Consider the following 15,360-nt stretch of genomic DNA (forward strand, 5'->3'; position numbering starts at 1 on the left):
AGGCGCAGATGTGGTTTGGATAAGAGATTAAAAGTGTCGCATTTGTGCGTGCACCTAAGGTATCATATTTTCTACCTACGTGGTGCAAGAATACCGATTTCCCACTCTGCCTTCAGGCTCTGATTGCACGACTGTGTTTGTGCACTGATTCTTTCGCAATGCCTCTAGCTTGACCATGTGTACACCCATTGTTGAACATTTCATGTTAACGTTTCACATGTTACTGTGCAGTATTTGACATTGATGCTTACTCTATCATTCGCTGCAGTTACAAATTTATCTTGCTGGTGTGGGACCACATTATAGCTTGACACTAAAGAGGAAAATAACTCGAGCTGTATTAGCAAATTGACCTTCTGCAATACCAAGAATATCTACTGTTACCTTTAGAGGAGGCTTGATGAGCTAGAAAAGGTGCAAGAACGAAACACTGGTGTAGATGCTGCTTTCATGTTCCCGCACCTAATCACCATAATGTCATGGATTTTGACTTCTGAATTTTTATAGGTAAAGCTGGCGACTGCATTATATTTTAAATGAGTCAAAAAATGAAATGAACAATTTGTGAGAACTTCTGCGCTGCTATAACAGCTCAAACGCGAGAAAATACTAGAAATTCCCGACATGACACCAACTGGTGCTGGGGTTCTGGCACAAAATTGAAAAAATAGTTCGACTTTTCATTTTCTCTTTTAATAATCAACTGCAAGCTGCATAAATTAACAAAAACACAGTTTTGAAATAATGCTGCCAGTCTAAATTGATTTACTGGTTATCTTTGCAAGCCATGGGCATGAAAGTCAATGTGACCTTTATTTATAACATCAACATACGCTACTTGATGTTGAGTAGCATAAGCAAAAGCCACAGAAGGCTTGAATATTGTTTACAGTCTTGGAACAGAAGGCTTAAGCATTCTTTGCAGCTGTGACAAAGATAGCGTGATGTGAAAATAACAGATGTCTGCAAATACCTGTATTCAAACTCGGTATTCACGCAGCACAACACACGGCAGCACCAGTGTCGTGCTCACAAAAATTGTACACGTATCACTTAGATCGAGACGCCCAACCACACCAATGTACAAAACTCTGTTGTAGCCAAGGTTGCTCTAGACAAGTTGCAGTCTGGACAATTTTTAGTCTTTCATTCTTTCTGCTTGGTGTCGCAGTGTCGACTTGGCTAGTTGCCATCATGTGTAGTCTGCTGTCCTGTTCATTTGAGAACTCCCCTAACACCCGTGGAGTCCACTGCATCTGAAAAGATTATGGCATGTACAGCCATGACTTTATTGTGACTGTGACACTGTTGAATGTATTTCAACAGTTCGTGCTCTATACGTGCTGTGTGAACCGATTTAGTATTCAGATCAGTATAACTAGAGCATATCATCAACTTCATTGCTTGACATGACACATTACGTAGATCTATGCGAGTACAAACTTACTCCCAAGGCCTTTGCATCAAAACTGTATTCAACTGTGTCCGAAAATACTAACTTGCTGTTTCCTTTAACAGTGAACTGTACTGTAGGTGCTCTTGGCCCACGAGGACGCCACTTATGCAAGGCCGTGTGTGTAGCTAAAGTTGTCTGTTGTCGTGGCTCGCCGCAGGGACCGTAAAGGCAAGATAGTGAAAGCCGCACCATACCAGTCATGGGTGACATCTGGCACCGTGGCCCGAGTGGCACCGAACCCCAAGTGGTTTGGCAACACACGCACCGTCAGCCAGGGGGCGCTGCAGCAGTTCCAGGAGGAACTGGGACAGGCCATGCGTGACCCATACCAGGTGGTGATGCGCCAGAGCAAGCTGCCTGTTAGCCTGCTCAACGAGAAGGCCAAGGTATCTAGCCAAGTCACTCACCTTTTTTTCCTGTCTGACATAACGTAATTTGTGGTTTTTGAACAGCTTAATACAGTGAAATCCCACAAATTCGAAAACTCCTAGTTTGAATTGATGGATCATTCGAACTGCTCGGTTGGTCTCAGTGGAGTTGCGTGTCCTTGAATATGTAGAAACTCCCACGAAGTTCAAATTCTGAAAACCGCGGAGCAGTTGTTTTGAGCAAAAGTTCCTGCTCCCATGGGTAGCCTTTCAGACAAACCTGAAACAAAGGCCAAAGTATGAGGCAATGCTAGGCACCGTAACAATGCATACTGGGAAATTGAGCATTTCAGCTTTGCCTATTATGTGATACATTAGTTCCACGGTCCATCTAGTGCCTCTCTGTGAAACTGTGCTAGCTCAATGGCCACCAAGTGGACTGAGTTGTGCAGGAAAACCAGTATTTTTGTTTTGATATGTCACTGGTCAACGGTGCCTCCTCCAAAGTGAAAATAGCGAAGCCTAGTTGATCCACTCATAGTTGACTAATGAAAAACCACAGCACAAGCCAAGCCAAGCCACCGAGTTGTAAAGGCTGCATTTGTGGCTTATTGTGTGAGTTTCGCACATCCAGCTTTGTTTCTTCATGTCTGAAAATGTGACACAGTCCCAGGTGATTTCTTTGAATGCTATTACGAATTTTTGTCGCCCAAGCGGCGTCAGATGGTGCCAACTCCACCTACAATGTCTCCATTTCTAGAGAGCAGCGATTAAGTGAGGGAAGCACCAGACAACGGCTGTTGCGAAGTCGACCTGTGTGTTGCAAGCGATGGAGATTTAGTGCGTGCACTGACCATACTTTCATCTAGCTGTAGCAACAACAGGACGGTGGTCAAAATGTCAACTGACCAGGTTACATGCAAGCATATGTGCGCGTAGCAACACGTTTACCAGCTCTTCTGTCTGCTTGTGGAATAAGGATGCTTATTTTCTTGCTAGTTGGATATTTCAGACTTCTATTTATTGAGATATTTAGACAGTTTCCACCGAGTTTGAATTATTCGGTAGCAGCTGTATCATGCTGCACTGCACATGTTGGAGAGTGCATTATTTTCAAAGGGGCTCTCTTTAGTTCGAAGTCCATTTTATTAGAATAATTTTCTTGTCTCCTCGGAGTTGAATTAACCCAGTTCCAATGTAGAAAGAGGCATTTCAGGATCATTGTGCATGGATGCCTCAGAAACACCCCAAAACTCATGCAGCATACAGTGTAGACCGCTTATAACGTAAGTCGCCGGAGTCGCGAATATCTGCACTATAAGCGGTACCACACTATAACCAAAACACAGATTTTCAAGCCCTGCACGTATGCAAAACATGTAGACCAAGCATGTAGACACGCTTTGTACTATCGCGATGTAGCCATTGCGCTCTTCAAGCTCGACAGCTTTGTACCGAGTGAAAACGAAACAACTATTTGCCGCAACTGCTGCAGAAAAAACCGTGACCGCTATCGACGCGATTATGAACGGCGTCTTTGCGGTGCTGAAGGCACACGCCGAGTCTGGATTAATTAACTACCATTCGCTGCAACACATGCAGTCGAAACCGCGGTCGCTATCTATGCGATCATCGATGGCGACTGTGCAGTTTTTTGGGCACGCGGCCGACACGCGTACCGAGTAAAAACGAAACTACTGTTCGCCGCAACCACTGCGGAGAAAACCGCGGCCGCTATCGACGCGATCGTGGATGACGACTACGCAGTTACGAAAGCCCACGGCCAACGCAGTGTTATGCGCGGCGGTAAACACAAGAATACAGGCCTTAAAGACACAAATAAGTGCAAAGCGTTCTGAGTTGCTGTCATTCACGTACGATTTCAACTGATGGCTGTGGCGATGCGGACTCTGCCACTTTTGTTTCGGTTGGATGCTAGCGCCGTTCTTGCTCTTTTGCGTCGCACATTTGCAGCGCTCCTCGCTCACCGAGCTCCGAAAGTAGTCCGAATTAACGAGAGTTTGATTGCATTCAATAATGCATACGTCGGGAGCACGCACCTTGTTGAAAAGCTGCCGCCGTTGTCGGCGAGATTCTCCCGCGCAAGGGGGCCGTATTATAACCGGTATTTCGTCTCACGCGGCTGCACTGTAAGCGGTATGCGTATACATAGAGTTCTATGGGAGGGTAAACGGGAGTCAGAAAAGGCCGCGTTGTAGCCAGTTCTGCACTATAAACGTACGTTATAAGTGGTCTATACTGTATCACTGTTCATGGTGGCTCAGTGGATATGGCATCCTGCTGGTGAACATGAGGTCTCGAGTTCACTTCCCTGCCTCAGTGATCACATTGCGATGGAACGAAATGCAAAAGCACTTGTCTACTTAGATTTACGTCTACATTCAAGAAACCCAGCTGGTTAAAATTAGTCCGGCACCCACCACTACATCATCTCCAACAGCCCGTTTGTTGCTTCATGACGTTAAACCTCTTAATTTCATTTGGTTTTGATTTAAACTTGCTTTAGTCAATTTCAGTGCCTACTTTTGTAATTTAATTAATTTCAAATACAGTGGATTTGTTTTGTTTGCTACTCGTGTTCCTACGATTGCCATGGTGATTCGTCACCACTCGATAGCATTGGGAAAATAGATTAGTGTTCCCTGCTTCGTGCAGACTGAAGTCAGCCTTTACTTACGTGTCACATCTTTCTGTGGCACCTCGGGTATATGAGCTTTCTAATTTTATTGACCCTTTTTGTGGAGCAGTTTGTTCTAGAGAAATGAGGTGGCGCTTTCGGCGACGCGCCATACGTCGCCTCAGCGACCGTGCGTGAATACGAAACCATTACTGTTTCGACCTTGCTTCTGTATGATCAGTTGTTGGAAATGCACCTCAGTTTTCACTAATACACTGTGCTCCAATCATACTGGATTGAATCGTGTGGATTGAAGACGTGTGCAGTAGTTGGCTGCAAAAATAGTGGCTGGCATATTAAAAGGACACTAAAGCAAAATAATTAACTTCATTGTAAGTTGGATGCACAGTTGTGTTTTTGAAGAGCAGTGCTTGAGATATGGGATTGTTTGTGATTGCCTTCCAAGAAATGGCACGTACCTAAAATGTGACCCACTGCAGAACGCCAGAGTACACATCCTGGATACTGCAAGCTTCGAGACAACGTTTGGCCCCAAAGCACAGCGCAAGAAGCCACGTCTGTCAGCTGGAGACTTATCGGTAAGTATCTTTCACTTTTACGTGCAGCGGTGACTTGGTGACTGCGGCTGCACATTGATGGGGCAAAATGCAGAAACACTCATGTACCGAGCATTGGGTGGACATTAAAGAACCCAACGCAGTCAAAATTAATACGAAACCCTCCGCCATGTAATCTCTCCTAGCCACTGTCTTGTTTTGGGACATTAAACTTCAATATCTTTTTTTTTTTTTTTTCAATTAATTTGTGCACTTTTGTGAATGCACAAGTAGTGGGGTAAGAAGAGCAAGACTGCTGTTGGCTAGGTGGCGACTACACGTTTTCTCTTATCCTGAGGCAAGAACGCAAAGTTGTTTGCTAAAGTGCTGAATAATGACTGCAATGACAAAAGTGTATGCCATCGAGTTCATTGACATTGGTCAAGTGGTCACTGCCACACTTCGATCACACAGGAAAACGAGTGCATTCAGCTTTTCACTTGTACAGTAGAACCCCGCTGATACGTTTTTCAGAGGACCGTAAAAAAAAACGTAAGAGCCGGGAAACGCAAGAGCCGGGAAACAGGAAAAATTTAGAAATGGGAGTAGTGTTGAACTGCACACAATATTATTTTAATTCTTACGTGTGAAAAAAAGTCGTAGTTTCACCTGACAGCCGAAGTATCGATTGCGATAGCAAATTATTGTAGACAACTATACAAAGTAAGAATAGTAGTTTTATCATCCGTATAAACTTGTAAACATTCGCTTATTAACTATATTAACGAGCATGGTGTCAGCGCCCACAGGCAAACATGAACACATCACACTCGATGAGCGTGGACACGCGCTGTCAAACGCTGGCATGAGGAATTTAAGCGCCGCTGCAGAAGCGAGCGAAGTGACCTTCATGCTGTTGTCTATCACTTCAACGCGAATTGAGCGCCGAGAACACACAGCATGCACGAAGCTACGAGCCGCCGACGCACCTACACTGTGTAAACTCTGCCCCCAACACAGATTGCTTTCAAGTTATGGCCTGCGTGACCACGCGCCGCCGCGCAGTACGCAGTTAATAGACAGCTTTAGTTTAGCGTTTTTACGCTCCGCTTAGCTGCGGAGCGGAAGCACGAATGCGCATGCACCCTCCGCTTAGCCGCAATCGGGCTAGCGGAGCGAGAAACACAGTCCGCTTACAAGCTGCCTAAGTGGAGCGCGGAGCGTTGTCACCGTCTTTCGCTAGCGAGGGTGGGCGATGCATGCGCCCTCTCTCGCATGTGCATCGAAGCACCTTGCATCCAGGCACCAGTCATGTGAGCGCGAATAACTTGTGTAATTCACCTCCAACTGGTTCTTTAAGGAAATAAAATGAACAGCACAGCTAACAAAACGTCGCCGATGCCCTGGCGTCAGAGAGGATTAGATTGGATTCAGAATGCAACCTCGCTGGCTATCACATGGCGTTCACCAAGTCGACGCTTCATTTTCCACTCAATAAAATGTACCGGTAATGCATTACAAGCACCAGGCTAGATACTTCATGAGCAAGTAAGTTATATATATTCGTTTTACTTTGTAAAAGTGACAAAACTATGTTTTATTTTGTTTCACTACACGGAATTTGGCCAGAGGGCACTGAAACTACGAAAGGTCCGCTCCGCTATACTACACGCATAACTAAAACGTGAAAATCGCCCGCCGCTCCGGTGTGGCTTAGCGAGGCAACTCTGAGCGGAGTGGACCGTGAAGACGCTGAACTAAGACACTCGAATGCCAGAGCATAACGCTGCCCGCTATACCTCCCCCTCGCTCCCTGCTTTTCTTTCGCGCGTGAGATTTAGACGCAGTCATCGACTCCCCTTGCACGCTTTCACTTGCACATACGGCATGCGGCGACAGCGTTATCGCCCTTGGACTTTATACGGATCATCTATGAGCCAAAACCAATTTTAGGGCCGCAGCGCGTCATAGACACCATCTTTAGATAGCAAATATGGATCTCAAGAGCCATACTTTTGCAGGCATCATAAGTGTCGCCCCGGCACTTTGGGCGGCCAATGCCATCATCAAGCAACCAAGCCAAGCGACATGAAAAGTCAAAATGGCCGCTCGGGCCAGCGCGGGGTGGCAATTCGCAACGTATGATGCGGGAACGGTCCCACAGTTGCGAAGTAACAGCGGGGCTTCCAATGCATTGGGTTCTATGGGAGCTGTGCCAGGACTGGCCGAAAACAACGTAACAGCCAGGAAAACGCAGCACCCAGGAACGTAACAGCAGGGTTGTACTGTATTTGCTTGAGGTAGAGCATTCTTACTAGGGCACTGACAGCTCCAGCAGGCAGTTCAGTTCTCCTGAACGATAGTGCAGAAAGTGCTTAAAATTTGTTTGTTTCTTGATATGCCTTCGTGATTGTAGCACGTTTTGCAAAAATGACCATCGCACAATTTTTTACCTCAAGTGTGTTATTACAAAGTATAAGTTGGGCTGACTTTTCCAGGAACTGGTCCAAGCAGCTGACACCTCTCAAGTGCACCACTCAGAGACAAAGAAGGAGACACCAGAAGATGAGCCCAAGGATGCCGTTCGTCAACAAATCATGGCCAAAGGCCAGTCTAAGCGCATCTGGAACGAGCTGTACAAGGTGAGCAAGCCTCATGAAAAACTTGGTCAGTGAATAGCACAAAAGATTAATAACGGATGTAAACAGGGTGATGACGTCTTGTTCAAGAGGTCGACTAAAACTGGTCTTGTCAGGTAGCATACTAGAAAAACCATAAAGGTTTCTGGTCACTGACCAAGTCAAAAGTGTGAAGTTTTGGAACCCTTATCGGTTGCTTGTTCGCAAAAGGTTCCTTGTTCATGTTTATATGGTCTCGTTGTTCATATTCAAAATGTAACTTAACTGCTGACTTCGTAAATGACCAGTAGCCTCTGCGTTTCCTTAAAAGGGGCCCTGGATCACCTCTCAGGCTTGGTGAGAAAACACGTTCCACGGATAGCATGCACAGCTGTGAACATCTCAGCCAAATTTTGCAATGGTGCGAGGCGTATGGAATTCACAAGCGGAGTGCGAAGCTAGCTTTTTTCTTGAACACCCTATTTTAAAACAGAGGCCTTTTCCGCACCCATTAAGAAGCTGCGGGTGCCTGTCATATGTCGTCATTCGTCAAATTCCCATAGATGGCTGCTATTGGCTGATAATAGACATCAGTCAAGCAGGGTGTTTGGGTCAGTATGCTTCTTCCTACTGTTACTGTGTATAAATTAACCTGGAGGTGGGTTTTCCACTGGCTGCTCCAGCCACTCCTGTACAAAATGCACAACCAGGCGACGCGGGATTCTTCGGCGAGCTGTCATGCGCGCTACCGATGTATGCATACAATTGAAAAAAAGGCTGCTCACAGACGTTACAAACTGCGAATCGGAGGACGAAAACAATGTACAGAAATTGCACCAATGCCTTGATCAGACAGTCGCACAGCCGTGCTAAATTCTAGTGTCGTGCACAGCAAGAGGCAGTGGACCGGAAGTGTGAGTTGCCAACAGCACCCATCAATTTGCACGGAAAGAAGAAACACAGCATTGAAGTTGGGTAACGTAATGCCGTTGGCAGGGCCCCGCCACCGGCAGTGCCTTGCTCTGTTGTTGGGAACGAAGAACGTTGGGGGAGAATAAGAAATGTAAATATTGCACTCGTAGCATGCATGCTTGTACTAGGTCCTTTTGCAAAAAATTTTCTGTAATATATTGACACGCAAACTTCTTTATCTTTCTTTGGTCACCGCTTTTCACTGGCTAACAAATGTTAAACGTTATTGCTCGGCGCAGGACGTGCCTGCATGTATCAGAAATTTCTCGAATGTTATCGATAGTTCTATCTGTTGGCTGTTGTCACCAAACCTTTTGTAATCTGATTGTATGCACGGCGCGAATTGTGTAGTACCAACGGTTACACTGGAATCTACATGTCATGTCATTACACTAGTCATGTTTTATAAAAGGCAACGCACTTGACCTGCAGATAAGATTTTTGACGATCACCAACTGTGTTCTCTGTTATTGTTGGGCTTTGAATGTCACATGCTTTTAGCAGAACAAGTTCACCATTTACAGTTTTGCTACTGTGTTGACCATCACTACAATGTGACAATATATTCCTGGGAAGCACCGCACTTGCTGCAAGTGGTTTTGAGGCTTCAAAAAGAGGTGGCTCTTGGCCCCGATGTCCTTGTTTGCCTTTCGCGCTGTTCACTTACTAAGATGAAACATGAACTAGCTTAATAAGCTACCCTGCTAACTTGCGAGGAAGCCTGCCTTTCCAACCCGTGCTGGCCTTGGGGACCACTTGACTTGGGCACTGTCACTGTGGAATGTGTTTCATGGCAGTTTCTGCTGTGACACAGCCCGATCAGAAACTGTAAGAGTCTCCTACCGACGCAAGTGTACTACAGAGAGGTTGGAAATGGACAGATGTAACAGTTGTGGAAGTTCCACTAGGCATGGTGTCAAAGACGAAGTCCGTCTTTAACAAAGACGACGGCTTGACGGGAAGAACCTGTAACCAGTTTTGACACCCATCTTGTTTTATATATCGTTGCCCGGCTTCTAAATAGGTTTTAAGTGCACTTTTTTAGACAATTTCTTCATTGTTTCCCTCCTCTCACAGTACGCAGCATAGACCACTTATAATGCCAATCTCCAGAGTCGCAAGTATCTGCACTGTAAGCAGTACCACAATATAACAAGAACAGCAATTTTCAAAACCTGCACACGTAGACACGTTCAAAACATGTAGACCAAGCAGCCATGTGCATCTGACAAGTGAAGCATGCGACCAGGATGTTTGCGTTCTCTTAAGTTTGCGAACTTTGATAGTTTATTGCCTGAGAACCAGCCTTTACGGGCGGTCTGTGCAGACCCAAGTAGCCGAAGATTACGCCAGCACTCACCATCAATAAGACCACCCAAAACGTTCCCCGCACCAGCCCAATCAGAGTCATCACTGGCTTGCAAGACATATGCATTTTCACGGGGCGTCATTTATAACATTGCGCACACGGAATCCTAAGGGGACTTGTGCCCACCCAACACACCTTCCACCTGGTTGGGGCAGCTGGTCACGTCTCTCTCCCTGGAAATGACTACACTCATGCAGCTAGCTGACTGAGATCTAACTCGTGAGGCACCAGAGGAAGAGCTGTCTAACCTGTGGATACACAATTCGCACCCTTCAAGTATCAGGATGGGCAGGGCTGGCCCAGATAACCACCCCCACATCTGCCCTTATCGTGAGAGGACATGGTGACTGTAAGGAAATTACAGTGCAACACCTTCCCCAATCTTCGCTTTCTACATGTTCTTCACCCCACATCCTATCTCCCCAGTGCCCAGGCTGTGGGGGCACCCCGACCTTATTTCATGTAACGATGGAGTGCTAAAGCCCTGCTAAAGCTCACCTGGATGAGAGACCCTGCACCAACCCCATCCTAACCCTGAATAGCTGGGAAGCTGTGCTACAAAATGAAAACCCACAGGTTTAGCAGGCTCTGGTCCGGCCTGATGTACTAGCGCTGAAGTTTCTTCTTGAAATTCAAGAAATGGGAAGTTTGACCTTCCATTTCTTCTCTGGTAATTACCCTCTTACCACTAATTTAATGAAAATAAGAGTTTTCAGAGAAAATATTTTTTTTCTAAACTGGTTTAGTGTTTGTCATTAGTCGTGTAACAGTGCCCTCGGAATTGCCACCACCTTCGTTGCAGGTGATCGACTCGTCGGACGTGGTGATCCAAGTGCTGGACGTGCGGGACCCGCAGGGCACCCGCAGCCCTTTCATTGAGCGCTTCATGCGCAAGGAGAAGCCCCACAAGCACCTGGTGTTTGTGCTCAACAAGTGCGACCTGGTGCCCACCTGGGTGACCCAGCGCTGGGTGGCCCTGCTGTCTGCCGAGTACCCGACCATGGCATTCCACGCTAGCATCACGAATCCTTTCGGCAAGGGGGCCCTCATCAACTTGCTCCGGCAGTTCTCCAAGGTACACAATTCCCCGTCCCGTTTTGCTCCTCTGCTGATTTCCTCGTTTTGAGAAATGTTTCTGTTGCGGATGTGCAGGTACTGACGAACCTCTTTATAACAGAGTCGCATCTGACACCAAAATACAGTTGACTTTCGTTAGTTCGACTCCGGTTAAATAGATTTTTCGGTTAATTTGATCTTGACCAATGCTTCCGGCACGGCGCTCGTGCATTTCTATGGGACCAACTTTCATATTTCAATCCATTAGAGTTACAGAATCACTTGACATCCATTCTGTAAACATTAGAGTTACTGAATGTGTGCCAAGGGAAGAGAAGTACAGTCGAGGATGCCAGAAAATTAGGTGGGGTGATGAAATTAGGAAATTTGCAGGCGTCATTTGGAATGAGCTAGCGCAAGAAAGGGGCAATTTTGCTGGTAGAAGCCTGTACAAGAGGCGCGTACTATACATATAGGGGTTACGGCACTAGGGTGGCAGTCGCAGATAATGGGTGAAAGCTCCCGGGAAGTCTGCTCAGCCACACAGGCTCCTCCAAGCTAGGTGCGCCACACAAAAGGCCGCCTTGCTCAGAGGAGCACGGGACCAACCGCACGTCGGACAGCCAAGAGCACTGAAGGTGAATCTGCCGGGCGAAGGTGCCCGCATGTTTAACGTTCTTACTCGAAATTGCCGGCCAGCACCGGCAGTTTCGTAGTCCTCGCTCGATGTGTGCTTGCGCGCCGCGATATTTCACGACTCGCACCATTTGTGCATTCTGCTATGGTGCATGAATACTTCAAAAATAAGTCCTTTTTATTCGAACAAATTTTCGGGGCCCTTTGAGTTCGAATTATTGAGATTCGACTGTACTATGTGATGTTAATTAGATTTGAATCCACATTGTTTTGTACTATGAACCCATAAAAACTGAGTGAACGTTTGATTAGAAGGCATGTTGGAATTTAGAAAATACTGCCAAATGAAGGAGTGGTCTCTTTGTATGTATTTTCTGCGCACTGGATAATTAAATCATTTTTGGCAGTCCCATCGAGATCAAATTTATGGAAATTGAATGCATGGCATTTCATTTCGAAAGTTTTTAAACCTTCATTTTTAATCGATGTTACTGTATCTCTGGCACAGTTGGCCTCACATTTTACCTCTTCACCTACCTTGTCTTTGTACCTAGCTGCACACAGACAAGCGACAAATCAGTGTGGGCTTCATCGGCTACCCCAACGTTGGCAAGTCGTCAGTCATCAACGCCTTGCGGTCGAAAAAGGTCTGCAACGTGGCACCCATTGCTGGGGAGACAAAGGCAAGTTTTGTGAGACCAGAAGCTCCTTAACGCTTTTTTTCTTCATCGTTATCATCAGCCTACCCCCTTGAATCATGAGTTATAATTTAGTGTTCTTAAGGCATACAAAATGTTTAATTTATTAGTTTTTAAAATTATAATAAAATAATTTAAACATTTCATTGATTATGGATATTGACTGCGTCATTTTGGATGCCCCGTTTACTATATTGACCATATATAGGCGAGGCGCAGTATTGTGAATACAGTCAAACCTCGTTAATACGTACCTGGTTAATGTGTAATTGCGGTTTAAACGTAGTCGCAAAGATTCCCCCACCCAGCCCCCATTGAACCCCATGTATTGGCTGACCGCTTAAGCTGTAGTCGCTCATTCGCCACCAAACGGTTAGTGCGCACTATCTTATTTCTAGTTCTACACGCACAGGCACAAAATCGACAAAATCTCATGTGCACAGACGTTCGATTATCCAGCTGCAATGCCCGGACGACAGTCCTCAGCGACATTGACCTTAAAACATGGCCACCATGACCTATTTCCTGCTCATACAGCTGTTGCCGAATGCAGCGCACAAGTGCATGGCCTTTGAGATTGGCTTCTGGTACCGCGCAGAAGCGATAACAATCTTCTGGTCACTCCAAGCGCATTTCTGCCGTTGCCGTGGTCGTGGTCGTCAAAATTTCCTATTCTTTTCTTTTTTCCAAATCCTCGACTGTTCCTAAATATTAAAAAGAAAGGTGACATAGAAGTTGTGAAAATCATACTTTTCTAGTGTACTGTCGGCAAAAATCGGCCAGTGAAACAGATATCAGGAGTTTTCATCGCACCACAACTAACGCAACTTTCCATTGACACAACACCACCATTTTGGAACCATTGCCATCGTAAAGAGGAGAGATCTGAGCCTCAGATAGCCACAGCACCGTATTTCGCCATGCTGAAATAACAGCAAAAGAAGCAAACGAAATAAAGAAGAAACTAGCGTTGCGATTCGTTACTGCTGCCACGCAGACACAGGAAGCGCTCCTAGTGGCTGACACAGATGCGAATTGCTGACTCGTGTTTTGGTGCGCATTTTGACAGCGGTGCGAATGTGCATTTTGGCGATGGCAGTAGGATGCCATCGCTGGCTAGTGTTAGTTTGGTCAAGGCGTCCAATATGCAAAATTGGTGAAGTTGCAATTCATAATGGCGGAATGATAATCATATCAAAAAAGAAAAAAGTGAGTTGCGAATGTAACCCCCCCCCCCCTCCCCTCTGTCGCAAGATGTCTACCCCTCAAAAATTTCTAGGGACCTGTGTTACACCTATCATTTATCATAGCATCACTTTGCAAGTGTGTTCCCACGGCATGGTTGTGTATACAGCCTAGCAATTACCATTACATTTAATTACATTACTTTTGCTTCGCTTCACAGGTGTGGCAGTACATCACACTGATGCGCAAGATCTACCTGATCGACTGCCCTGGTGTCGTTTACCCCTCGGGTGACACAGACACAGAAATTGTCCTGAAGGGCGTGGTAAGTACCCAGTTGTGTTCTTTCACGAAATCCTGTGCATTGCTGTGACAGCTGTTACAGTGTCTCCGTAGCTGTGGTTGCTGTGCCAACTAGTGTCATCATGGTAGGCTGTTGCAGTAGCCAAACTCTTTGCAACAAATTCTGTTTCAACACGACATCCACTACAATAGAGAATTTTCTATTCATCCCCAGTAAATCACAGGAATTAGTACAGAACTAGCCTACGGCAGCAGACAATTTTTATTTGACCCTTCCACATCAGAGAAGCCTTCATAAGGTAAAATAAATTTTTGATGCTAGCTATATTCCTGCTAAATGTCGTGATAAAGAAGCCCATCACCAGAGCTTTTACAAAAAATGAACCAGACACGAACAACACAGTAACAAAGTTATCGGAAATTGAAAATCGAGTCCCTCGGCCAAGAACAATACTCCTGGGGCTCTAATTCATAATTTTTCATCCACTCATGCAAGTGGTACAACAGTCCTAGCTTTTGGGAGATTTATAGATTTACGTGATACAGTAGAATCCTATTAATTCGACTTTGGTTGATTAAATTTTTCGGTTAATTCGATCTCAACCGAAAGTACCGGCTGGCGCCCCTACATTTCTGTGGGCCCAAACATTCGTTATTTCAATCATAAAATTGTTCGTTGCTGGATAATTCGAACTTGACTGGTCAGCATGCATGCATCTGACCCCAATGGTGACTGAAGTGGTGACTCCAGTAGCGGCGTCTGTTTCAGGCGCGCTTAGGACACAGTGAATGTGTCAAACGCATGCCATCTCTTGCCAAAAATGCATATTTCCGGCCTGCAGAAGGAAGGTCTTCCAAACGAGAATGGTAGCTCAAAATGAATGATTACAGTATTTACCCAATTTACCCAGTATTACACGGTTCGTCAATGCTTCATTTACGTTGTTGCTGATAACAGTTCGTGATGGCGTTCTACCCCTATCAAGCTTCGCACTTTTTCGGTCGAACGTAACTTCACAGCTCTCGGCACACTGCATGTTTCGACTACCGCCGCGGAATGCCGCGAAACATCGTCAGAAAAAAAAAAGAAAGGGAGCCACTCACGAAGACATGCATGCGTACTTTCCACACGTTTGGCGGAAAAAGTTGCGTGCAGTGTACTGCTCTGGCGCGAACGAAGATCATTATTGTAGCGTGCGTTCAGTTTCGCCGTGTGCGATTGGCCTAGGCTGCAGCAAAATGAACGTGCACGCTGAACAGCGATCTCCGATTGTGCCCCGGCCCTCACCTACGCTGCTAATGTGAATTAGCTCTAACAGAGTCAAACTAACGCATCTCTCACAATAATAACCTATTCTAATTTGCCAGTGGAATACACCAGGATATGGGGTTGGAGCACCGGAACGCCTCACTTCTGAAACTGTGGTCGCGATGTCTGACAATGTTATTGATAAAAGTGAGGGACGAGCCTCCAAAGTAAAAAAAAACAAAAAAAAACATTTTT

General features: G+C 45.7%; 1 protein-coding gene across 1 annotated transcript in view; it reads left to right on the forward strand.

The window, feature by feature from the left end:
- Positions 1–15,360, forward strand: part of LOC119431383 (uncharacterized) — a 30,116-nt gene that overhangs the window by 2,122 nt on the left and 12,634 nt on the right. Inside the window, 6 exon segments of the mRNA XM_037698865.2 lie at positions 1,614–1,842; positions 4,963–5,061; positions 7,518–7,661; positions 10,781–11,053; positions 12,225–12,353; positions 13,774–13,878. Of these exon segments, the coding sequence (XP_037554793.2) occupies positions 1,614–1,842; positions 4,963–5,061; positions 7,518–7,661; positions 10,781–11,053; positions 12,225–12,353; positions 13,774–13,878 (979 nt within the window).

Source organism: Dermacentor silvarum, chromosome 10 (genome assembly GCF_013339745.2).
Source record: "Dermacentor silvarum isolate Dsil-2018 chromosome 10, BIME_Dsil_1.4, whole genome shotgun sequence".
NCBI lineage: Eukaryota > Metazoa > Arthropoda > Arachnida > Ixodida > Ixodidae > Dermacentor > Dermacentor silvarum.